The sequence below is a fragment of the Centropristis striata genome, chromosome 10, assembly GCF_030273125.1.
Source record: "Centropristis striata isolate RG_2023a ecotype Rhode Island chromosome 10, C.striata_1.0, whole genome shotgun sequence".
NCBI classification, from domain to species: Eukaryota; Metazoa; Chordata; class Actinopteri; order Perciformes; family Serranidae; genus Centropristis; species Centropristis striata.
This window is the reverse complement of record NC_081526.1, coordinates 18,535,182-18,562,428: the sequence shown is the minus strand read 5'-3', so window position 1 is coordinate 18,562,428 and position 27,247 is coordinate 18,535,182. Positions and strand designations below refer to the sequence as shown.

The window sequence follows — 27,247 nt, the reverse complement described above, 5'->3', positions numbered from 1 at the left end:
TACAACAGCATTAGGGCAGTTTATTTAATTACAATTGTAAAATGACAGTGCACACAAATTTCTAATCAATGCATCATTCTTTCACAGGCAGTATTCAAGTCTTTTAAATCATTGCTTCAGGGTTTTGAAACAACAATAAAAGCTACTGTATATGGCAGATAAGAGCAGAAGTCTCCTTTGTCCATCTTCCTTCCAGATTCTCTGAAGCATAATGAGATCTCTGGCCTACCAATTGAAAAACTAAACTGAATTTGAGATTCTCAACAAAGATTAAATTACAAGATACAAGGATATGTTGTTCAAAGTCATAGTATATTAATCCTGTATTAGCTGGCCACATACAAGTGAATTAATCTGATTTTTAAAAATTCAGGGAAAGTAGCTTGTAAAAGACAATTGAGACAATTGAGTCATTCCCAAGTGCTTTCAGATAGTTTCTCATTCATAGGAATCTTTAAAGAAACTCAAATTCAATGCAATAAAAAGCCATAGCCAAATACATGGACACAAGGGTATGTTGATTTGCTACTCAATGAAAATGTGCTAATGTTACTTTATTCAAAAAAAAAAAAAAAAAAACAACTTTAAAATTAAAGTATGATGGAGGAAACATACTCTTTTTTTCATCAAATGTTGGAAGGTGTATGCCAGATTTTGAAAGATGAAATGAATGAGAATAAATTTAGGTTTCTGTCAGTTATCTTGACTGTATTTACATATGGAAGCTCTCAATATAAGTCTCTCACTAAAATCCATCCATCTAAATCTATTCCAAATGATGGCCTGCCAATCACATGACGGACAACAGCATCTGATAAATGCATGGCATATGAAAAACATGCTGGCATGACCATTCTAGTGACTCCTATTCCTCGAAGTGTTCCTTCCTTTATACCAATAACTTTCTAAATCATAAAATCTTTTTACACTTAAAGAAAACTCTCAGAATCAAATCCCGATCTGATGGGTAATAAACGCTACATCTGTCAGCACACTTCAAGGTCTAAATGACCTCTCATTCCTGAGGTTTGGAGCTCTGAAATGTTTTAGTGTCATGATATATATATATATATTTTTTTTATTTCTGTCTTGATATGGTTAATGACAAAAATGGCATTAATAAATAACAAAGAGAGGGCACAGGAAGCTACTGTATGAACCCAGAAGAGAACACCACAACGACATCCATGTCACTTCAAAAAACAAATGTGTAAAACTCTGGATTTGGGGAACAGGCTTCCACAGGATTTATTACACTCACATCGCAGACAGTGGCAAACAATCTTGAGGAGCATTAAAGATGCATTATACTCTTCTTCTACTTGCTCCTGGACGCGTGCAAACAGTTTCTGTGCTGATCATCACCGCTGGTGCTGTGTGGCACTGGCTTGAGGCAGGTAGCAACCTGTAATTGCTACAGTAACAGCTGAGATGGCGGGGAAGGCCCAGATGTCACCTACTAGTGTACAAAACCAGACCTGGGGCATTCTCACATCAGGTCCAACTTCGCTTATTCTTTCCCTTTAAAACATAACTTTTCAGCTCTTGTGCTACTTTCAATTCCTTCCCTTGTTCACATCAAAGCAAGAACAGGATTCTTAATTTTTTAGGTTCAAATGCTCATTTGGCAGGAGTCAAGGCCAAGAGGGGAAATGAGGTACTACACATTGACACAAGGTTGTTACAGTCCAAATGAGTGTAGTAGTTTCATCACAATACAGCAAGAGCTGCCTTATGTCCATGTAGAGGCTGATTAGAGATAGACAAGCCTGCAGGCCACACAGCTCAGTGCCGGTGCCTGGAGTCCTGGCTGTAACCTCCCGGGGATCCTCGGTTACGGTGAGGCTTGTAAGAATCCTGGTAGGGGTCCTGGTAGTCCTCCTCCACCAGAGGCGAGTGGTCCCGGCTGTGTTGCGAGCCCGAGGACAGGCGGTTGCGATTTTTCCGCGCCCGTTCGTTATGGTAGTTCTCATCGGCAGGCATCAGGCTGCGACGTTCAACGGGTGAAAGGTCTGTTGTAGTGTGGTTGCTGTTGCGGTTTCTTTGGGCCTGTTTAAGAGAGACAATACTGATTCAGAGTGTTTTCTTCTATAAATCTTCTGTCAGTTTAAGAGGAATACATCGTAAGGGTGGCAGGATTTGAATTCAAAATCTAAAATCAATTGAAATAAGCTTCAACAAGCAACATTATCAACCCACCCACCTCCCCTTTTTGCACCTTAGCGTGACTGAATTTTACAGATAAGTGACATATAAACACGCTGATAAATAATCAGGGAGTTCAGACTTTAAATTACAGGAAAAGAAAACATTTTTTGTATTTGACAAGTTCACCTGAATGGCAGCAGGGTACGGGGAGAGAGCAGTTGATCCCAGATTGCGGCCCAGCAGGGGGTTGAGTGGCGTGCTAAGTGAAGTGTGTGTCGCACGCCAGTATGCCTCCAGGTACTCTGCCAGGTGTTCACACGCATCCTCCAGCTGGTTCTCATCCAGAATAATATCAAACATCTCCTGAGGAGGGAAAGGAAAAGAGTAGCATTACCGCTGGGAAAACTAAGTAGTTGCTGCTTTGTTTCAGATTTAAAAGGACGTTTGAAGTTTACTCACAGAAGGACACTGTGCTAGTTTTTCCGCTGCAACAAGCTGCACATTCAAGTGTTTGCTTTGAGATTTTCCTCTTGATTTGATCAGACGCTGGAGGACCTGTGGCAAACGCACACACAGGAGAAAAACACAAGAAAATATTACCAATTAGGGAATAAAACCCAACTACAAAAGGGTTAGTGTTACCACGTGTAGAATTCATGCATCAGACTGCTTGGTGCAGTGTTAAAAAGATGCAACTTGATGTAGCTTTAAAACTATATGCAGCATCATGCTGAAAATCAACACCGTTTTAATGGATAGCTATCTAGAATCTGAGGCTTTAATCTTACCTTAGGTGAGGACACTTTAACGTGGACGATAATGGGTGCTAATGAGGTCTTGATAAGCTGAGCTGGATGGTTAATGGTGTCTGCATCCAGCACTACCAGCTGTAGAGACCTGGCCAGCTCAAAGATCCTTTCTATTTCACTCTGGACCTCCGCTACAAAAAGACAAAAACATATAGCAGAACAACCATGAACAAAAATGAAATTTAAGGTAATACAACATTCACAGTCTCAACACCTACAGTACATGCACATCATTGAGTGGAACAGTTCCTGTAGCTTTACCCAGGCTGGAGCGGGTGTTGGATCTCTCAATGATGGCCCTCTTACTGGGGTTGTTTAGTACTGACCTCTTGGCCAACGATATGTCAGCTGTTACCCTTGTGATGGATATCCTGAAACGACACAAAACACACACATCATACAGAGCTTACTGACAGCAGGATGTTGCACTGTGAGACAGGTGGGTGTCTGACTGCTCACCTCCCGTCAAACCTGTGCTTCAGGAAGTCAAACAACGCCTTCTGCATCATATCTGTCACCTGAAGTGATGAATAAGGGAGAGGGAAAGAGAAGAGGACGAAAAAGAACATGAGGTAATTCAAGACACATTAGGCAAAGAGGTCACAAAGAAGACATAATAACACATACATCATCAGCATCCTTACACATCTACTGAATGTGCTCAAAAGCAGCAAACAAGTGAAAGTTGACTCTTATTATTCATTCTGATGCCGTTCATTCAGGCTGCTGTTGAGCCGATCTGTGAATTACACACTTGACCGAGCGATTCGTCTACAGCGTGCACAGTTTTACTTTCTTGCTCTCTGCAGAGTGAACAGGGGGCCACATTAAATATAGTGATCAAGAGCTACAATGAGAAGTGTTGCAAAGATCAGTGCACAGCTGATGAATCGGGGCAATCACAAAGTGCAGCCCTTAAATATGGCTTTTGCTGACGAATATGTCGTGCAAGTCCGAGGCCTTGAATTGAAACAGAAATTCACTTTCTCTTTTTGAGAAAGTCGCCCTTAAATGCAGTCAGCCTTCCTGTTGGTCTGAGGTGTTTGACTCGAGGCAGTGAATACATGGATACACAAATGTAAATGAGGCTGTGCCAGCTGTCACTCTGATTTGTTTAAATGAGCTTGACAGTGACAGAGGGCTGACAGGGGTGGTGTGTCATTGAGCTCAAACACGGAGCAGTTGTCAGATGGAAATTAGTGCTATTAACATGTGCATCATGAGTGCAGAAGGTGACTCATTTCCAACTTAACTCAAGTTAAGTTCAGAGTTTTACTTTACTTTTTCTAGTTTATGCTACTTCATACTTTCACTCACTACATTTTAGAGATTATTATTGGTCTTTTTTTTGCATCCACTACATTAATCCGACAGCTGCATTTACTTTGAAATCTTTTTATTTTTTAGATATTTTTACAGAAGTGTGGACTGTGATTTGAAAAAAAAAACGAAACCTTCCCCAAGCCATGCAATGTGCCAAGAAAGTGTTTTCATTTGTTTTAACAAATAAATGCAAATTTTAAAAAGCACTAATGATTTTTGTAAATGTAATATATAATTTATTTGTGCTTAAAATTGCATTACACTTTATGAAGAGCCCATACAGCATATTGAGGACCCAAAACTTGACTTAGGAAAACTTGATGCTTGTGTCCAAAATATAATATCACTGCAGTACTGAGTGCAATTCTGCTGCATAACAGTTACTTATACTTCAAGAACATTTAGCTAATAATACACTTATGTAACATTTTCAACGCACAGCTTTTTTTTAAATTTGTGGTGTCACTTCTATTCTTACTTGTAGAGAAGGATCTGAATACTTCTTCCACCACTGCAGCTGCTCTTATAAAGCATGTGATGAATAAAAGTCTCTTCATCCTTACTCTGTGCTAGAAAGAAAAGCACTGCTGATGCAAAATCTTCATGAGCTTTCTTGTTTGTAGAACTAAATTGAGCCAAAAAGGTGTCTGATGTGATTAACAGCTGAAATCTCGACTTCTTTATTGAAACATTTAATGCCGTTTAGTCACTTGTCTAATACCAAACCCTTACTGCCGTGCACATTATTCTCTGTTTCTAATTTCAAACCATGCTCCACTTTTTCAGACCGATGCAGTTTACCCAGAAGGTTGTTACCACGGCAACACCAGAAAGGGAGGCGAAGAATGTGATTCCATGACAACTGACTCCGGCTCCCACCTCCCACCTCCTCCGTGGCCTCCTTTATTGTTCACCCTGTGCTTCCAGTGGTAACTGATAATCAATGAGCAGTCTTTTTTAATGTTGTGTCTCAATTTCAACCTAAGAAGGAATTAACCTTAGAAGGAAACAGAAGCACCTGCAATATGATGCAACATGAAGCAACCATCAGTTTGGTGTGACGTTTGTGTGAGGCGCTGTCTTATATTTTGTTAGTATTTTCAGTTCTGTTTACTCTTTTGTGTGCACTCACTCACTCTATTTTTCAGGTGTCTTCACTTCTTGCCCTCTCGTAATTGCCACGCCCCTGATTGTGTTTACCTGTTCAATAGAGTGGAAACCAAATAATGTATTTTTTTTGGCAAACCCAGAAGTTTGCCACAGGAATCATTTCTTAAACCAGGAAGTAAGTTAGCATTTTAGCGCCCTGGGGTCTATCCTCTCAAACTCAATGATTTTGGATGGGTTGGTGGTTAGATGCATGAAATAAGGGCTGTAGTTAACACAAGCTGAAGGGATGTTAACGTTTTGTTGTACGGCATAAACTACGTTAGTAAATACCCCCACTTGTGAATTTTGAAGGTTTTACGTGTCCTTAAAAAGGTGGTTGCTTACAAGTGGCTAAATGAGACTACAGTGGTTGTCGGGGATATTAAACGTCATCATGCCGGACACGGATGGGAACTCTTTCACTAGTCCGCCTCACAGCCTCTAGTTGTGTTTTTCAGTGCTCTTGCAAACTCTTGTAGATTGTAAACTATGTTAATAAACAATTTATTAGGCTATAGATTCGCTAGCTTGTTAAAACCGCTGGTTAGCTTGTCGGAGATCGTCTGAAGCTGACGGATGTGATGTTCAAGTCATGCGACAGTGGTGTAGTTCTCTATAGCATAGCGTTAGCTTTTTACTTCTATTCGGCTGTGTTAACATCATAAAAGTGGTGTTCGCTTGTGAATATTACCCTGCTGAACAAAACGGCATCAGAAACGTGTGTTTGCCACAGAGCATATTTTCTGCAATGATCCAAAATCCAATGCAAAAATCCCATAGGCGAATTCTCAGTAAAACCGATTGGGATGCTAACTTCAGGGTTAGCCCACAAAAATCCGTCATTTGGTTTCCTCTCTATTGAGAGCTAACGAAATGATATATTTTTGAAAAATATGCACAGTACTGCAAATGAATAAACTGCCTGTGAACAGAAAATGAATGTATCCATCATAAAAACGAATAAATATATCTATACAGAGATGCAAGCTATTGTAAAACCGTAAGTAAAAGTATATAAGGGTAAAATTATGGTCTAAAAAAGTATAGGGGAGTATTTGCATTTGCACTCTCTAGAATATTGGTTATGTATATCAGTAGTGAAGGAAAACAGTTGGCTCAGTGATGTGAAGTTGAAGAGATTTCATGTGTGGCTGTGAGGAAGAGGCTGAGTCAGATGGCTCGAGGAGCAGCAGTGCTTCCTACCTCGTAACCTTTCAAGGACGGTCCCACCAGGACAACCGGCCTCATTGAGGGAACCACATCATACGGAGGGATGTGCTCAGCCTGGAGGGATGGGCACACACACACACTGCTGTCAACATTTAATATCAGCAAGTGTATACCTAAAGAAACCAACCACACTATATTTGATTATATTCACAAAATAATTATCAATGAATGAACAGTAATGATTTAAGCTGTAGTCATGTAATCATGAAGCTTGAGAATAGTCTGCAGAACAGAATCTGACTCATATGCAGCAACCAATTAATTTAATATAAACCACTGACTTTGACTGGACTTAAAGCAAAGTGGATAGCTCTAAATGATGTAACACTCTTCTCAAATATGTCCACAGAGGACTCGTGTGAGGTTAATGATGTCCAGTAAGACTACTATTAAATATTTCTCATTTCTGTGCAAGCAGAGATTCACAGTTAACATCAATACAAAGATGTAAGGTGCTTTTTGGATGGACACAAGTCCAAACACTTAAATTCCTGCATTCTGGTGAAATCTGTTCCTTTTTTTATATCAATTCATGGTGGAAATGTCATGGTGGTTCTTGCTTCAACCATGCATAATTTCTTCATCTTCTTTCTTTATTGACAGTACTTTAACCTTTTTTGTTTTTTTAGCGGTGTTAAGCTTTAATCTTATAATTTCAAGAAGATGTAGTCTTGTGGTTGGCTTTCAAACAAAACTTAGATTTATTGTAACACAGATGGTTGTTAAATTATTCATCTCGCATCTTCACTATTAGTACAGTGATTTCACTTTCAAGCTTGTAGCATTTCAATGGTTTGGGTCAGTCAGCGATAATACCACTTGCATGTACAGCCACATTTATTCATATTATTCATAGCCGTGACATTTGCAAACATATAACATATGACCATAAATAAAGAGAATCATTATTTGAGTTGTGGATAATAAGTTGTTTTTAATTCTTTAATTATGGATTTTTGTCAAACAAAATTAGCAAATTAAGTAAATGAAGAGTAAATGGCCATACTCACCACTTTCTGTTTCTGCTTTCCTGAAAAAGGAAAAGAAAAGGTGAATAAGAGCAAACTGGTCTGGAACTATATATATATATATATATATATATATATATATATATACACACACACACACACACACACAATCACTTTGAAGATTGACTAATACAGTTTTAAGAAGATATAAACTTTATCTGTCAAGAACAAATCACATTGTCACAATCATTTCATGGAAAGAGGTAAAAACATGAGCAGAATGAATACTTTTATACAGACCCAAATACTGAGCAAGACACATCATGTTTCCTTTCAGACAGAGAGAGACTCATATCTGTGGGACCAACCTGCAGAGTTGGGGTTTGGCTTGAATGTGCCGGACACCATTTCTCCAAGACTTGAGGAGGAATTCCCACTGGACTTACTGCTACAATGATGGGAGCGAACAGAAAAAAAGATGTGTTAATGTGAAATATAACAAGATGTCACTGGTGAATCCCAACTGACCCCAGGGGGAAACAGACTGTTTAAGGCTACACATGTTTCTATGAAATAGCTAAAGACAGAAGATTATGTTCAGTAGTGTGTATCGTTTCTTAACATGGAAAACACAGAATAAAACCAACAATTTAAACCAGTAATTCATTTTAATGAACCCCTGGGAGAGGGTTGAGGTCGCCTTGAGCTAAAAGAGATTAAATAAATGAAAAGGGGTTATTGAGATTAAAAAAAATAGGATATATTTAGCTTGGATTACTCATGTGTGTCAAATGACTGAGCTGTAACTAAATGCATACATCATCACCTAAACAAACATGTCCTTTTCCTCTCATAATTGTAGCTGAGAAAAGATGATGACACCCAGTGTCTTTCATCCTCTTGGTAGTGGAAACACATCGAGCCATCTGATGGAAAATTCTGTGTTGGCCATGAGCCAGGCACACCTCTGAGAGGTTGGACCACACAACACAGCTTGGCTTTCATCCACCCGGCTTCCTCCCTATCTGCCGGCTTTAACTGCCAGGCTTTTACTCACCACTACAGTGACTCTCTCTCTGCAACACATCTCCAAACCCTCCAACTATCTTCATCCCATTTGACCCATGTGTCTTCTCAACCATTCCTCCACCTCCTGAACTCCAACGTGCCAGTATTCCTCCTCCACCCACCCATGGAAGCGTCCTCTCTTCTGCTCCTGCTGGAGTCGGATGTTCTCCAGTTTCAGAGGGCTCGGGATGAAGCCAATGTCACAGCCTTCTTTCACCAGACGGCCGATCCACCAGTCATTATTGTATTTCTATAGATTACAGAAATAAAACATTTTTCAAAACCTCAGGGCTTCACAATACTATGATTGAAGATGGAGGAGCCTTATTATTCTTTATAAAAGCTCAATAAAATGTGTATTTGATTAGATTAGATCACATCAATTTCTTCAAACAATACCTTCTTAAGACACAAAACATGGATTTACAACATCTGAAAAACACTCCTCACTCACCATTAATGGATGAAAAGTACAAACGAGCTTGGCTAACCAATTTCTGAGCCACCAAAACAGACATTTAACGGTAATATATTTTAAATACTGGACAAGGTGGAGACAAAAACCACCATCACCTGAGAGCCGAGTGCTATTTAATCTGCTGACAAAACAGTGTGCAACAAATTTCTTCTTATTTTTGTTTATGTCCATATTTGAGGTTATTTTGTTAGTACCCATTGATTCCAAGGATTTACCTTTTTTTTCTTTCTTTTTTTTGCTGTTTTCTTAGGTAAGAGAAACTCTTATGAGTTATTTTCTCTCATTGTTTGGCTTCTTTGATCAGTCAGTTAACCAAGGGCATTCTGTGATACTCTTACCTTCAGTTTTACCATGGCAACTGATTTAGAATGGCAGTTTTACAGACAGCTGCCAGCCAATCAGAAATTAGTATTAACAGAAACAGAAGAATTGCTTATATTACAATCCAATGACATTAGAAGAATATAGAATTCTTTATAGTAAAAAAGCAGACCTGGTACTGTGATTTATAAACCAAAATGTAGCGGGTTCAATTCAATCCTTCGTACAGTGCCACAAGTTTAGCTTCACTGGATAGAGCCTGAATTTTACCTCTTTGATATGGAGGAAGTCCTTGGCATCAAAGGAGACGGCGGTGCCGGCCACAGGAACATCCTCATCCAGAGCACCACAGTAGCTGACATTGGTCCTCACAGCAAATGCTACTGCTTTAGTCTGTAAGATAGCAGAGAGAAAAGAGTAAGTATAGCAATAATATGGAATAGGGATAGTCATTATGGATACAATTTTCAATTGTTTACAACATAAACAGAAGCAACAGTGGAAACACAGAGACAGGGCTGGAGAGTTTCCCCTCAGCAGAGAGAGTTATTACAGCATCAGTGTGCTCATCAGGCTCCAGCATCACATGCAGTGAGCCTGCAGTGAGGAGTGGACGCTGATGAAGAGACACTATTTCAGAGCTCCAGACGAAGGTGGCTGCAAAGTAGCAGCAGTGATCACACCACATCCATGGCACACAGCAGGGACAGCTGAGGAGCTCACTGCAAGGACTAAATGCCTTAATTATTGACAAAGACAGCGCATTCAAACACCTCTATCTTTACCTCTAATTACCTTTTTTGTTTTTGTTTTGTTTGTTTGGTTGTTTGTTTGTTTTGTTGTTGTGGTTTTTTTTTGTTTTTTTTGGGGGGGGGGGGGGGGGGGGGCAGTAGATTTTTCTCTTTTGTCTTCTTTTTTTTAAACTAGTTTTTGATATATTGAAGGTGGTTTGTGGTGCTGATAGCATCGCCATTGAAACACTTGTTTTAATTAAATATTCACTTTATTTTTTGTTTTACTCGTTTTATGTGCCAAGGTGCCTCTTGCCTGTGATGTGAGGCTTTTGTTTTGTGTGAGCTCAGCAAATTAAATTCAACTACTGTATATTAAAATGGCAATAGAGTAATGACTCAATGAATGCTTGATTGGGAGGGAAAACATTAAAACCAATAGTTTTGCAACAATGTTTTAGGTAAATAATTTTTCCCCCAGTATACTTTTCACAGAAAATTCATATCAACGTATTATTTATGTCAGGAATAATAATTTAACATCTAAACATCTAGACATCCGGCAGTAAAATGCAGTCAATATGTCTGAAGTCAATGGTAAGTATAACTATTCTAAACTTTACATATCATTAAAACCATGTTTGATTACCACACTTTGAAAAACAATATAGCACATACATAGACTGTATAGTCTCATGGCCACATGGTGCTGTGTTTAATGTTAATGCACATTACACACAAATTGGCTACGTTATTATTTTTAATTTTATTATATTTTATTTGTGGGAATCAATATAAAACTTGGTGGAATTATTTCAGTGTGTTTATCAACGTTTACAGACAAATTTAACAACACTGTGATAACATTAATAAATGTAATTCTACATCGTGGTATGAAATTTTCACACCGTTTTATCTCTATTACATGTCTTTTCTTTGCGAGTTGATATTTTGAGTTTCATGAGATATGCAGTACAGTATGCAGCTCTATTGTGCTGCAAATAGTTTTTTTACTGAAACTGACCTTTGCCCTCTCAAGCTGGACAGTGGCCTGCTGCTCCCTCTCCTGCCGGCCGCCCTCCTTCTCCTCCTCCAGGGACACATCCGAGTCAGATGGTCGGCTTGTGTAGGAATCAGCTGAGCCCTGGAGAACAACAAGATGGAAATATTATGCTACCAGTGGGTAAAAAGTACCAGTGTTGGTGAAAAAACCAAAGGGTGACAACTTTCTTTAGATGATAAAGATTAAATTTGACGTCCGAGGGGCAAAACCCAATAAAAACCACTGTAACGTGTAATCCAATATGTTCTATTCAACACTAAACACATTTAAATGCAAAACAGTGCAAATAGAAGTGCAATAGATGCAGGACATGATAAGAGCCTGTTTCTTAAAACCACAGAGGCAGAGCAAATTAATGTGTGGGAGGTTAGAAAAACCCAGGTGTGTGTGTGTGTGTGTGTGTGTGTGTGTGTGTGTGTGTGTGTGTGTGGCCTGGTCACATGACACATGGTTGTATTCCTCTCCATACAGGATCAAAGGCAGGTAGATTAAAGGTGATGAACCAACTGGGGGGAAAGGTTCTGAGCAAAAAACGATGGTGTTTTTATTTGTAGGGATACAATACTCAGGAAACCCTTCCTCATTTGTTTTGTCACCATGGTAATTTGACAAAATATGAATTTGAATGCCATAGAGGGGGTACCCCGCTTTTGTTTCCAATCTCGTGGAAAAACCCCACTGAACCTTGAATGAAGGGAATACACTGACCCCTATGGGTGTATGAGAACACCTATCTCAGGAAAGAGCTTCAAAATGCAATATTTAGTTTGGGTTTTTAATGTAACTAATATTGTAATCATCTTCTGGTCCTGTTAATTTGTCTTGTTTAAAAGAAAGAGACTGACATGTTGCTTGTTCAATTTCTTGCTATTAATTAGATTTAAAGACTCTCTTTTCTGTATGTTAAATATGACATTTTTCATCCGAAGATCTATACCTGGCAATAAACAAGATATAAGCTTTAGAGGTGCTGATAGTTTTTTTTTATTCTTTACACAGAGTTAGGCTGGCAGTCCCCCCTTTACTGTTCAGCTGAGTTATCTGCCTGCTGGCTCTAGCTTTATATTTAGCATTCAGACATGAGAGTGGTATCAGGCTTCTCATTTAACTCCCAAGAGTCTATTCAAAAATGGCTTTCAAACTAATTAATTTTGTGTTTTTTGCTATTCTTTTCTCTGTATATGATTTCTCATGTTGTTTTTTCTCTTCTATAACTGTTTTTGTCCCATGTCACATGTGTGTATGTACTGAACTGTATAGACCCCAGGAGGGTTAGAAATCACATCAGTGGAAGCCGAAGGGAATCATGCACCTTTAAATAGCAATACAGCTTTGACTCTTACTCCTTTCAATAATGTTCCCCTTGAAAAAGCAGGGAAATAAGGACCATAAGTGAAGCAAATGTAGAAATACCTTAAACCTGCATCATTTCTAATAGCCAGCTTTTGTCTTAAAACTTAGATCCTTTAATGGTGTGTTTTCAGTTTATGAAAGTTAATTATATTTACATTTTGGTGACCAAAAATGTCTTGTTTAGCATTTGGGTGAATTGTTCAGAATGGGCTGTTCATTGTTGCCACTTTCTTACCAACCATCTTGTCCAAATATGATAACTTCTGGGTAAAAAAAGCAGACATGGCAAACAAAAGGCCAAACTTCAAGCTTCAAAATGGTAGTTTTTTTTCAGAAGATTTTCATAAAAAAAATACATAAATCTGAATGTGAAGGATTTATATGCAAACATTATTATTATTATAAAAAATATATTAAGTAAATAATGAACAGGTTTTTTCTTCTTAAACTTACTGGTTCTATAGTATGTGTACTGAATGCATGTGTTTATCCCTCTGGGACTCAATGGGTGTCTTGACCCACTCATCAGTCTGTCTCAGGCTGGAGTTCAATCCCATCCCATCACTATCAGTGGAGAGCTCTCATTCCTCACCCCTCATCCTCACCCCTCATCCTTATTAGCTACAAGTCAGTGGCTGCTGGGTTAGAGGAGCAGTAAAAACACCCACCCACTTATTCAAGGCAGAAAGAAAGTGAGGGAAATAAAGAGACAGCAAGATTATGACCGGCTAGCTGGGGAAATGTGCAAACATAAACACAACCCACAGTGGAGAGCGACTTTTCCCTCAGCAGAGAGTTATTACAGCGCCAATGAGCTCATCAAGCTCCAGCATCACCTGCAGCGAGCCTGCAGGGAGGGGTGGGCGCTGCTGAAGATACGCAGACCTTGAGACAGACGAAGACATCACACCTCATATACAGCACGCAGCAAGGTGCAGATCTCAATCCAGGGCTAACATACCAAAAATGGTCCTTCTTGGTACAGACTTTTAGATTCTACATTTATTTTTCTACATTTTATACATTTCCAGATATTTCTATTTATTTAACCTTTTACATTCCATTTAATTTGCTCCCTTCTGTTATAAAACAGTATACGCATGACATGACACATAAATATACAGAGAACCAAGGGAAAAAAGAAAACTAGAAAACACACTTTCAATCCATCATGGGACATGGCCATGTACAGACATTTAAAATATATATTTATAAATAGCTAAGTAGCAGCTTAAACCCCCAGACATTTATTTGTTTTAAAAACTTGTTTATTGATAAATCTGCATTGAAAATCAATAGATTATTTATATCATGATATAAGATAAGGGAGCTTGGTTATATTAAGTATAATATTGTGGTTCATCTTAAATTATGTCTCTTCCTGCAGGTAAAGCCTGCATTATAGTGAAGTAATTATTACTGCCGATGGTAAAATTATGTGTAGTACTTCTGCTTCTACAAAAACACTCACACAAAAAATCTTTTTGGCAAATATTATTACAACAATCTCAATGCTTTTAACTACTTTTACTAAGTACTTGAGCCAAAATGAATATTTTTTTGTTCGGTTAAAATTAATGTAGAAAACATTAGGGTCACCTCTCAATGCCCTACAGGTCAAAGGCACCACAGACTACAGGCTCTAATTAAGTTGAATAAATAAACTCTTACCATTTCAACATAAAATGAACCTCATTACCTTTGTGAAAGTAGTGCAGGGTTGATGTATTAGACTGAAGAGATTTAGTAAGCATCTATAGTGTGTAAATGTCTTCTGCCAGCACCAGTCACCCCAAAACACTGCACCATTGTATTGATACTAATGATTTTTAGGTACTTTTTCAAACATATTGTAAAAAATGATCCTGCAGACACAGTGGGAAGGTGAATGTGTCAGCATGTTACCTGCTCCTGAGCGTGAAATAAAAAGCACACGCTTTACACACCTGAGTAGGACCCTGTAAGTGGATCCCTGGCTAATGGGCTTGTACTATCAATCCATCCATCATAAAAAATGGCTAAATCTACTGTGTGTGCCATTTTCAAACCCAGTTTCTCACTTTGTCCACACACAGCCATGATGCATGTGTAAACTGGGCCATCTTAGCACAGAGGACTTCACCTTTGGCTGACTGGTACTGGAGCTGTTTGTGCTCCCATGTGGGAGTTCTGGCTTCAGCCCAGTTTGCATCATGTGATTAAGTCTCTGTGTGTGATGCAGAGTAAAGTGGCTGCACATACTGTATTTGTAACACATTTGAATTCATCAAGTTAATGTACGGTTAAAGAAATGACAGTGTTGGTGCAGCATCTTTTCCTTAATATCTTCAATATATCCAATTAATTTAGTGTTTATTTAGTTTTGTTTGCTAATTATCAATTGCAATAAGACTTGCTGTGACTGTCCCAAAGTGAAGAAAGCAGCAGTGCAGAGCCAAAAGTTCACATTTGTTAAACTTTGACTACAACTTCTCTGACAACCAGTGGTTAAAGAATAACCCTTCAAGAGCTTCAAGATGTTAGATATCACTTATCAGTGTGATGCTAAATGTTTTACTCATTAGAGACGGGAATCAGCAGAGGCCCCTTGACACGATTTTATCCCAATACTTGAGTCACGATAAGATATAATTGCGATCTTAAGCATTGGTGAGTATTGTGATACAATATATTGCGATTTAACCGTTTAACTGCATTTTGTGTCGACAAAATCAAATTCAGTCAAGAATTGTTTTGTCAAATAAGAGAAAATTCTCAGTCTATTCATCTCACTTCAGTCTTTATTTCTCCACAATGAGAGTCAAACCCACAGACTGACCACAAAGTATTCAGTCAAACTGAACTGAACTGATATCAAACATGTATGGACGACAACGATTGCAGCATATTGTTTTTAAAACTTTCTTCGACTTTAAGCTTCATTGCTCTGAATTTTTTGGAATAAAAACATAAAAATAGCCTAACTTCAACTACAGATTTCTTAGATCTTCTAGTTTCATTTCATATGATACTAGTATCTCCAGTAAATTCCTAAAAGTGAGCCTGCTATGGCCTCTGAAAACAAAACAAAAAAGACAAAAATACTGCCGGTGCAGGAACACGAAATATCGATACTTGTTGGCCATCAATCAATATAATATTGCCACGCAAAATATTGCGATACTGTGCTGTATTGATCCCCCCCCCCCACCTCTAGTTCTCATAGCATGGATGTATAAGAACTGGATACAGTATAAGAGGCAGGGCCCCATTCATTCCTATGAGAGTTGCACAGTGCTACATGAAGTTGTTATATTTCTGGACTGGAATTGGAAGTATGTTTTTATATTTCTGGACAGGAATGACTTTTCATCACAGCAGCATTTCCACTCTTTCTCTCTCTAGTCTTTCTGGTCCAGTTAGCAGTCATTCGCCACTCTCCATCTCTGTGATGGAGTGAGATATTGCCGCTGTGTAACACAAAATCTGTACTTCACACTACACTACAGCTGAGTAATCACTACATTAGCATAAACACTGGATGCCTGCCCCAGAGGCAAGGCACAACAAGCTCAGTGCACAGACTCTCTGGGGTCCACGAGCTAATTACTGCTCATCATTGCTTTCTAGTAAAGGTACAGGGAAAGCACTGTGCACAGCCGCCTGCAGGCTACCGTACACCGCCGCCTCTCCAGGGGTCAGGAGCCAGTTATTCCCCTTGTCTCCACCATTAAATGAGAGGAAGGACTGAATGATGAGAGTGAGTGTGGCTGCTGCTACTACAGTTAACACCACAGACATCAATATCTCTTATGAGTCATTGGCCCCACTGTGTGTGTAACCCACCTGTCCACAGTCATCTGTAACCCTCTTTGTTTGCCAGTCTGTCTTTATCTGTCATTTAGTCCAAACATGTCTCTGTGTGTCAGTTTCTCTTACTTTCTATTTATAGAGACAAACAGCACCATAGGTTGCTCCACATCAAACCTACATTCATGGGCTTGAACAGCATGCAACAATCTGCGCCCAAGTGTTACGTAAAACCCATGATATGGAACCATGTTGCATGATGTAATGCTGTACACAGCATAGTGCAACGGCCATGACATGCAGCATGACCCAATACATAAATTAGTTCATGAATTTTAATGACTTCCTCACTTTCATGTGCCACTATCAAAGCGGTTCATCCCTCAGTGGGTGACACACAAACACAGCAGACTTCCTGCACTCAGTATTCACCTTCAAACAATTGAAAACTGATGAATAAAACCATCACTACATAGCACAAGCTTCGACTTAAAAATAGGGAAAATATACCTTCTTCTAACTTCAACAGTAACCCACGAGCTGTCAAGTTCAAACAGCTTAAAAAAACTGTGTCTTTACAAATTTTCCTTTTAAAAACATTATTTCAATAGTTTAAAAAAATATCCCCTGTAGGTAGTAAGCTATTAAAAACATTAGTTAAAAGACTATAGCCTGAATAATGAAACAAACTTTCAATTTGAATCATCAACTTGGTTGTCACCATCTTTTTAAATATATTTGTGGTATGAATTCAAAATGCAGCTGTTGTTTTCCAGATCCAACAACGAAATCTGAAAGCCTAGCTTCTCCTTGAGAAAAGGTTGCATTCTGTCGTTATTAGTCAAACCACACATAATATAATATTCAAGATTCACTTTATAGTCATTTCATTGAGTATTTTCATACACAGAAGAAATGAAATACCATTTTCCCCCAGCTCCAATTAGTGCATTAAAAGACAGTAATGTTATTCTAAATTGTCCATCCCTAAAATAAAAATAAAACTGAAAACAAATAAAAATATATATGATACACATGACATGTACTGCTTTTACTAATCTATTAATACAAAACAGCGCAATGTACTTCACAAGGTGCTCACCTCCTGCATCACAACATAATTTCATGTTGACAGTGGAGCAGGTGATGCAGCATCCTATCCTGTCCTAGCAGATGTTAAACCTCCTGAACAACGCACTCCACTGGATATCATGTTACTGTTTGTTCCAGAGATACATCTGTGTAAACACTTTGACACTGGCCTCTCAATGCAATATAATATTCCAACTCTTTTTAGTCAGCATTCATGTCCATATAGACTTGTTTGACTGAATAAATAAAATCAGTAGGGGATTTAACAGCTGACAGCTCAGACGAAAGCTGAAATGCATTATGATTAAACTATAACAACTGAAATAGATCTTGTAAGGAAAACTATCACAATTTTACAGACTGTTGTTGTCATTGTCATTGCATTGTCATTTACAGCTACACATACAATGTAAAGTGTAACATTTCAATTTTAATCAATCAAGTTTAGCTCACATAGGCCCCCAAATACAACAAAAAGCACACAGTACTGGATCAAAGATGGTTTGCTGCAAAAGTTAATTTGTATCCAAAATCGAAGACTTTGTGCCTGGCTGTGAACGAATTTGATGACTCTTTCCCGGTACAAACAATGACCAACAATGTTTGTCAAAAAAATCTGGTTCACTCTAGCACCTTGGTAGCTGAGTGGTTATAGTGTGTGTCTTATTAACTGCAACGTCACCATTTAAATTCAAGCCTTGGGACCTTTCTTGTACACCTGTTGCACCTCCGTCTCTGCAAAATAAACTAAAGGCAAAAATGCAGCCCAGATTTCTATTCAAAAATCTTTAAAAAGAAAATATTGATTAAAAGGCTACACCACAACTAAAGGGGAGATATCAAATGAGAGAACTGCTCTCTTAATACAGGCTGGATATAACTGATTTAACTAAATATATTAAAATGTAGATAACAGGTCAGACACCAAAATAAACATCAAATTAAACTTTAAAGCAGACATACTGTGCTAATTTTCCAGTTCAGACTTGTATGCTAAGTCTTTAGTAGACCATGTTAATATGCTTTAATGTTCAAAAAACACATTATTTATAATTTTGGTGTACCTGTATACCCCTTGTCTGAAGTGCTCAGTTTTTAGAGCCTTTCTCTTTCAGCCCACCCCCTGAATAGAACAGTCTTCTCCGATTGGCCTGTTTATGCTGCACCCTTGTAAAGATACCGTTTTCAAGCTGACCTGATGGTCAAATTCAGCACTTTCGACAGAAACGTGACCTTGGCAGACGAGAGAACATCTCTGTGTCTCTAGTGTCCAAGTGGCTGCTGTGACTGCAGCATGTCACCACTCTGTTGAAGCGTAAAGATCATGCAGGCGTTCCATCTTTGACTGCTCTTGAATCTGGACTGCCAGGCCACATTTGTGAAGCTATCAGACAGACAACAGTTGATCTTCTCCTTTTTCTTTTGTTTCCGCTTTTGCCATAACAGAATAGGTGCATAGCTTGTATTTCCAGAATATCAGCTCTCCTTAAACAACATTCCCATCAGCCAATGCAAGAAGTCTTGAATGAGGAGCTTTGTGCGGTTACACCACTCTATCACCAGCCTGTCGGGGTTGGGTGGATCTGCTTTCCATTTTGCCGGACAGCCAGCTGGTGGACGTTTGGAGTCCTGCAGACTCAGCCAAATGGGGTGAAAAACTTGGCCTCAGCACAAATGTTTACCTAACAGATGATGGCACAGTCTGTTGCCCCCATGGAAGCTGCCACATTCTCTGTTTAATACAACCCATTAACAGCATCCATCCACAGAGGACAGGGGGGGAACAGTACTGACAGATATGCCCTGTTAGACACAGAGCCTCTCATCTGAACATCTATTAAGAGCTGAAAATATAGATAGAGCTATTGTGAGCAAGTAGTAGAGCTTTAAATATATGATTTGTGATGATATGTTATCCTGAACCTTTCTCACATCAATATATGAAAATGTGATTTTGTGCTCCAGACATTTTTCACTGCTTGATTATTAATTGATCATTTAAAAGAAATCATAGATTACAGTCATGCATTTGGAGATGAACTGGTTATGTGTTTCACCATTTACTATTACCTCCCCACGGTTCGGTTTGTTTTTCTGTTTGTCAGCAGGATTACAGAAAAACTACTGACCCAATTTTCACGAAATCAGGTGGAAGAGCCTCGAATTGGCCGATCCGAAGGATGCACAAATTGTTTTTCACTTTCAACGACGCTACATTGACATGCATTCAAGCTAAATTTACATGATGTCAGAATTATCTAAAAAATTAGCTCTCAACTGAGTAAAAGAACGTGAAGATCCCCTCAAGTTGGAACGTTTACATTGCGAGATAGGGCATGCAATTTCAGCGTGCCTTCTGAGTGCCATAAATGCTCGTAATGTTTATAAGAACAAAATAAAAACTGTTACACAAACATGTTAACTAGCCTTTGTTTAAATCTGATTTTTTTTAAAAACTTTAATATGTGACAAATAGAAGTGTACAGCATATTTTAAAACTAAATAATAAACTTTATACTGTGCGTGTGCAAAGTACATATGCACACAAACACACACACACAAACACACACAATGGGGTAAAGCTCATGGGAGCAGCAAACATGCTTACAAAGGGTTGCTTGACATCAGGACTTAGGCATGATGTATTGCTGTAAATTCTGCCCTGTTCATCATTTTTTTCTCCTGCAATAGCGCCTTCTTTCTACAAGACCATCTCATCCAATTACCATCCTCGGCCACTTTCACAGCAGAACAGATGTTTTGCATGATTGCATTCTCTGTTGCGATCAGCAGTTTACATGCCAGAGTGAGAGACACAGAGGTACAGTATGTCTCTGCTAAATTCTGTGTTATCATTATGGCATGGTAAATTGTAGTCTGACCGTAAAAATGTGTCCTGTAGGACCGATAATAGTGAGTTAATTGCTTGTTTGACTGGTGACATAAAGGTAATAATTTCAACCTTTTTCCATCAGGTAAAGTTAAAGAAAGTATAAAATCTGTTTGTACCTGAATGGCAGAATTCAGTGTAAAAAAGTACTTTGAATAGTTAAACAGGTTAAGAACAGGAATTGGAATGTGGAAGCATTGTTTAAAGTCTACTACACAGCTTCAGTAAAAAAAAAAAAAAAGGACAAACTACAATGGCATATCACTAATTTAATGAAAACAAATGGCAAAAAGTACAACAGAGGATTTGTACTGCAGTAAGTCAGTAAATCAATCTGCCAGGCTGGACGGAAAGGATTAATGCCTTTGTCCAGGGTTTCCAGGCGCCTCTGCTAATGATCCATTCAGAGCCATGGGAGTCTTTCCGTGATACAAATAACTGTTATTTACTGCCTCATTACAAATGAAATCTATAACTGGGGGACTGGAAGGAAAGGAAAATAAAAGTCCACACCACTGACCCCTTTAGATGAGCACCTGCTTTATGTTTCAACGTATGAAATAATGAAAAGTGACTAAAAACACACTTCACTAGTAGTGAAGGCAACAACTTACTTATAATAAATAGCATAATACTAATAATATATCACAAAAAATAGTATAATACTAATATTATATAATTATAATAGTATAATACTAGTAATAAAACATTAAACAAGTAAAATACTACTAATATATAATAATACAGGAAATTATATTATAACACTAAAAATAGAATACTAATGATACATAATATATTAATAGGATAATACTAATAATATAACACTAAATAACATAATAAAATACTAATAATTTATAATAATAGGATAATACTGGTATTTATAATATATATAATACATAATAATAATAAACACTAAACTAGTTCAGTTCTAATTGTATTGAATAATAGTATAATACTAATATTATAACACTAAAAAAGTACAATACTAATATTAGATATATAATAATAGTATATTACTAGTAATATAACACTAAACAACATAGTAAAATACTTATAATATTAGTAGTATGATACTGGTATTTATAATATAACACTAAACATAGTAAAATACAAATACAAAAAGTTATTGATAGTATAAGACTAATAATATTAAACTAAAAAGAGTATATTACTAATATTATAACACAAAAAGTAGTATATCTCTAATAATATACTAATAATACTGAGTTTAAACAGAATGAACAGACTGTACATAATTTGAATGTTGATTTAGAATTCAAATATTATTGAAATGAATTAAATTTAAAGGTTCAAATTTTTCAGAACAGCCAAGGATTATTGTTCAAAGACAAGACTTTGATTCGACACTGACTAAAACAGTGAAGTAGACAAAAGGTAAATCGCTGTGCAATGTGATACATTAATTGCTGATCTCAACATTTGCCAATTTACATTCTTGAAACTGTTATGATGTCATTGAGCTCATTTTACTGGAAAGAACTGAAAGTATTCAGAGCAGGAGGCACTTTGAAGCATTCCCAAAATTACTATCAAGTGCACAGACACAAGCAACAACTCTGCCAAACAACCTCTCCCCCTCTTCTGTCTGTCTCCTGTCTCTGCCCACACACACACACACACACACACACACACACACAAACAGACAATGAGTTGTTTAAGTGGGTTATTATCTAACAGTGTCAAGTGGCCAGTCTTGAGTCCATCGTGCCACACTCCAGCCTTATCTGAACAGACGCCAAAGCCTGGTCTGTTCTCCCATCTCCATCCTTCTTCCTCCACTGACTTCTACACCTATCACACCCAGGCTAAAAGGCTAAAAGCATTCTTCATTATATCCACCGCAAACAAGGTTGGAAAAGTGGAAGCATATCCCTCTGGTCTCCTTTAAAACAATTGAGCCCAAATAAGAGACCGGAGCTCACAATTCACTTAGTTTTGATATACATAATGTCTTCTGACTCACACAGTTCTCCTTCTAGCATCCTCCAATAGTACAATTACTAATCAGTCAGTGCAGCAGGTTCACTCTGCTTTGTATTTTACATAATAGCTTTTTGTAAAGGTGAGTCATACATAAAACAACACTGTTTATGTGCAGTGTAGTAAGTGCATCATTCCTGTAAGCAGGGGAAGCTGCTTATAAAAAGTGAAATTGTTCTGCAATAACAAATTTAACTTTGCTTTCACTTCCACAAAAGCAGTTATGTTTATGGTGTGAGGCCCATGTTCTTAACGCTATTGATATATAAATAAAAAATGGGTCCAAGTCTCCAAAATGGAAATGAGTAGAAGCACAAAATATTGCCTAGTTTTGTCAATCTTTTGACAGTTGTGAAGATATTGGCGGGGAAAGTGATGTTTAATGCTCTCAAGCTTTTCAGATACATCTCTAGAAACTAGAGCAGCTGTTTGAATGGTTTTCACAATCGTAAATCTACAATCACAAGCAGGATGGTGGCGTAGGTCATCTCGGAAAACATTGGATTCATTGTCAGAGCGCCAAACAATATCCCTGAATAACTGAAAATCAGCTGATTCACACGAGAGAGCCTGAAAATAGTTGCAAGTTGAGGATACAAATGCATTAATTTCCTTTAGGGCTGGGAGATATGGAACAAAAGTCATATCCCAATATATTTAGGCGAATATTTAGTCAAAGTCAAAGCTAAATATGACATGTCACAGGTAGTTTTATTGAAACCGTTTAATTGAACATAAATACTGTATAACAACAAGAGTACCTTTTAAAAAAAAAAATCAAAGCTCCATAAAGTGCACATTTAAATAAAAAAAAAATCATAAATAAAAATAGCCTATGAAATAAATGAGGCCAATCTTTTTCTGAAATAAATATATATTTATATGGGAAAAGAATAGCGACTATTACAAAACAACAACATATGACAAACCCTAGTAAGGGCAGCATTACCCAGCCCAGCCCTAATTTCCCTGCATGTTGCACTGAACGAAGCCTCACTTCCGAAAAATCCAGACACCACAAGCTAATGACAAGTTCTGATAGCAAACCACAAGGACAGTAAGAGCTCCAAAGATGTCTTCTGTAGCGCTGCCAATACCAACCTAAATATGGTACAGCGGGAACAAAGCAGCTCTGATTGTGTCTGAACAAGTTCTGCAAGTTTGGATTCAACGGAAGGTCAACACAAACATCACTGAACTCACTGAAAGTCTAGCCAAAACATTAAAATGGAGCCTGTAGCTGAATGGTAATGGATAAATTCAATTATATAGCATCTTATGAAACAGCCTCCTTGAGATATGAGGGTTTTACATAGAATCCATTTCCTGAACAGTTTGAGGTTTCTTCTCCAGCCTTATTAGTTATTCAGACCCATATTAATGGAACAAAATCACATGATAGCAATAGCTACAACAACAGGAAACAGATGGTATTTGTGGATTTTGCTGCACTATCAGGGACATACAAAGTAAAACATTTGAGGGAGTTATCATGTGCATAGCCAATGTTGACTGACAGAGAACTTGCAAGGCTCCGATGGTTGAATTATCATAGATTATATTTTGTGTGGTTTAGTGAGTAGTGGTAGTTTACTTGACCGAGTTGGCTGTTCAGCTGACTGAGATGCCACCAAAATGTCCAAAAGTATTGCTATTTACTTTTCATCTACACTTTCGAAAAAAATGCAGAAAATGCAGAAGGATTCTCAGGAAACATTGGAAATAAGAGTAACACGATGAAGCATTTCATCAGGCATCAGCATCATTTTCTCCTCAAAAATAACCTTTAGGGTGATACCATAATTGGAAAGCCGAAACTTATCACCTAACATCAGTGCTGGACCTCACTGATGCTCTGAATGGGAGCAAATCTCTGCAGCCAGGTTCTAAAATCTTGAGGTAAGCCTGAAACCAGACGGCTTTTAAATCAGCAGTTTAATGCCCATGGTTTTGGGCTGAGATGTTGAGCAATATCATAGTTGCAAAATATATCCAGCCACATACTTCTTGCCATGTAGTGTTTATTTTAGTTCCCAAGATAAGATCGACTCCTGTATAAAAAAGGACACCACTGACAGAATGACATGAGAGAGATGAAAATTAGCTAATTCTTCACCTAACAATCACATTTATTTTTGCTTAGACTGCCTCACTGTGGATAACACAGAGTGTGTTAATAAATTCTTTCCACCTTTTATCTTGAAGCGGCAGCCAAGACATCAGGTGGAGTTACAGAAAGGTCTTAACAGATTCTGGCTCAGTGGGATTCCCTCCTCCCCTTCACCCAGCAGCAGCAGCAGTAGCAGCTCCTAAATTTATTGCCTTTGTAAGCATTTTTCCACCTCTCCGACACATTTTTATCCCACTCTGCCCGTCAATAACAATGTTCGCCTCACTGTATCAAAGGCGGTGTGTGTGTCTGCTGTCATCTGCGTGGAGTAAAGATGAGAATTTATACTTAACGAGAAGGGAATGTGAGGTTACTCTTCCATGCATGCATTCTTGCGTGGAAGACGTCGCAGTTGGATGCAACACCACGTCAGAGTGATACAGATGGCCGTAGTGTGTGATCGTTATGATTGTAGCTGTTGGTCTTTTCAGTAAACCTTGATGATGCATAGTGGGATGTGATGATACTCACAATGCTCGTAAACAGAGCTTTACAGCCTGCACACTGTCTTCTCATCCATATGGAGAGAAGGTAAAGAAATACAGTTCAGATCTGCAGACGCTCAGTCCAGACAGGAAGAGAACCGCCATCTGGCTGGCAGTATTGATAAGACAAAACTGTACAGTTCGTTGATTGAAGAGCCACACGCTCTCTCAAACACACACACACTCGTGCACACCCTTCCCCCAGCCTCTCATAACTCCCCCGAGAAGAGTGCACGTTCAGACCACTCAAGTCTCAATACATTCTGTGGGTGTTTATGAAGGGATCAACCAGCCACGACACAACAGAAAAGCATGGGTTTGTCAGTGTCAGACGCCCTTCCACTCACCGCCTCCGAGTCTTCAAATCCATGCAGGTACAAGTTATCGTACATGGAGGAGTGAGATTCCAAAAAGCAGCTCTTCAGTGCAAAATAAACTGAGGCAGTAAAATGATCAACCTGTTCCAGAGAGGATGGAGGATGAGGACAGGGGAGTGACAGAGCCCACAAGCAGTCTCTTTCTCCACATGAAGGTAGACTACAGAGCAACCTGACCACACCAGAGCAGCAGATAGAATAAAAAAAAGGTGGAGCCCTGTGTTTTTCCTGATGCTGAATTGGATATTATTGCCCCCGAGCTCAGCGAGCGTTGGTTCCCATTATTGTAAGGCAGCCTGGTTGTCCCCAGAGGCAGAGCAGACCTGGCATTTCATCTGCCTTCCAAGCTCAGATCACACAAGCCAATCCCTTTCTCCAGCACTGGCGGATGACAGAGGTGGGATGCAGCATGCCGATTGGCTGGTGGAGGCTCCAGTCAGCCTGGCTAGCCGTGAATAAGGAAGAGGCAGAGAGGGAGGTGGGGGTCTGCAGCCCGAGAGCAGCCAACTGTGTGTATTCTGTGCATGGATGTGTGTGTATGAGGTAACCTAAACACCAATCTGCAAAGACTGATGTATAATTTACACACGCAGAATCGCAGCAAACATCTGAGTGATGATACTTTAAACAGGTGGCAGACCTGATGCTGCTGAGCTGCTGCTCTGTCAACAAGTGCTCACGCCTCTACAGCTTCAGAGATGCACCGGTCATAAAATCAATACATAAAAGTCTGTAACAGGGAAACCGATCATAGGAGATCAGTCAAAAAGAGAAACAGAGTTTAAGTGTGAGGTTTGACACATTTTATGAGCAAAGTCCCTGTTGAAAACATTAACAGAACAATAGAGAAATGGTAATGCTATTGCCTTTGTTCATTTTATGACTCCCGACCAAGGCTCTTAGTGTTTTGTTTCCCTACATTATTAAATTATTATCATGATGCATTTGTTTCAAATTAAATATAATTTTTTTTTAATATATAAAACATTCATAGTCACACATTAATGAATTACGGGGACAGTAAAACTAGTTTTAAAACTTTTCTTTTTACTTTTACAGAAGGAAGATGTGGCTGTGGTGGTCGCTAATTGAGTTAACCCTTTAATTTTTTTTATTGAGTTTTCAAGTTCAAGAATGAACCTCCATGCTCTAAGACCGAATAGATTAAAAACACACGCGCAAATATATATATATATACACATATATATGATGTTTTTAATCTATTCAGTCTTAGAATAGACTAATTGGCTAATTGAAATATGAAGACCAACAAAATTATAGAACAAAATGAAAATCAAAATAATAATAACAATAATAATAAAACCAAAAAGCAGTCAAGATGTAAATAAAAAAAATGGTAATATACAATATTTATTATTTCCCTGAATGCTTATATCCTATTTCTACAACTGAAGAAACTTCTGTGTGGGTAATATAGGTTAAAAAGTGTCCAGTGCCCCAGTTAAATTAAACAAATCAAAAAGTAAATACTTTTTCTATTACATGTACATCTATTTTCAATTATCCAATCTAAGTGAAAGCTGTAAGAGAATATTTTCATTGTCTGAGTCTCAGCTCTTTCTTTAACAAAGTAGAGCAACAGTGCCATCTCCTGACAAACTGTGTTACAGCAGATGCACCTGCTCTATCAGATGGAGCATTTTCATCGACCCTGCCACAGTTTTCTTCCTCCTAACAAGCACCTCTCAAAACATGTGATAGCTTTATAATTATCCATCATTATTCTAGTGGAGGAACAAAGGTAACACATCAAAGGGCTAATACTCAGAGTGACCTGTGTC

The 27,247-nt window shown here is 38.3% G+C and overlaps 1 protein-coding gene across 3 annotated transcripts; it reads right to left on the bottom strand.

Moving 5' to 3' along the window:
• Positions 1 to 25,744, bottom strand: cacnb4a (calcium channel, voltage-dependent, beta 4a subunit). 3 transcript variants are annotated; one of them, XM_059342866.1, is made up of 13 exons: positions 25,416 to 25,744; positions 11,250 to 11,369; positions 9,765 to 9,887; positions 8,818 to 8,945; positions 7,996 to 8,075; positions 7,670 to 7,689; positions 6,633 to 6,713; positions 3,417 to 3,475; positions 3,219 to 3,328; positions 2,937 to 3,088; positions 2,608 to 2,703; positions 2,335 to 2,511; positions 1 to 2,049 (listed from the first exon to the last, which is right to left on the bottom strand). In XM_059342866.1, the coding sequence occupies exons 1-13, from the start codon at positions 25,458 to 25,460 to the stop codon at positions 1,786 to 1,788; spliced, it is 1,455 nt and encodes a 484-aa protein (XP_059198849.1). In that variant the 5' UTR covers positions 25,461 to 25,744; the 3' UTR covers positions 1 to 1,785. The 3 variants fall into 3 exon arrangements, with proteins under 3 accessions (XP_059198849.1, XP_059198851.1, XP_059198850.1); XM_059342868.1 differs by having other exon boundaries at positions 7,996 to 8,072; XM_059342867.1 differs by lacking the exon at positions 25,416 to 25,744 and adding an exon at positions 25,055 to 25,244.
• Between the last annotated feature and the right edge of the window lie 1,503 nt (positions 25,745 to 27,247).

Coding starts and splice junctions, on each gene's coding strand:
- cacnb4a (XM_059342866.1), bottom strand. CDS start 25,460: ATGTACGATAACTTGTACCTGCATGGATTTGAAGACTCGGAGGCG. Junction 8,076..8,817: donor AAGAGAGGACGCTTCCATGG/GTGGGTGGAGGA, acceptor CCATCATTGTAG/CAGTAAGTCCAGTGGGAATT. Junction 2,512..2,607: donor AACTAGCACAGTGTCCTTCT/GTGAGTAAACTT, acceptor TTCCCTCCTCAG/GAGATGTTTGATATTATTCT.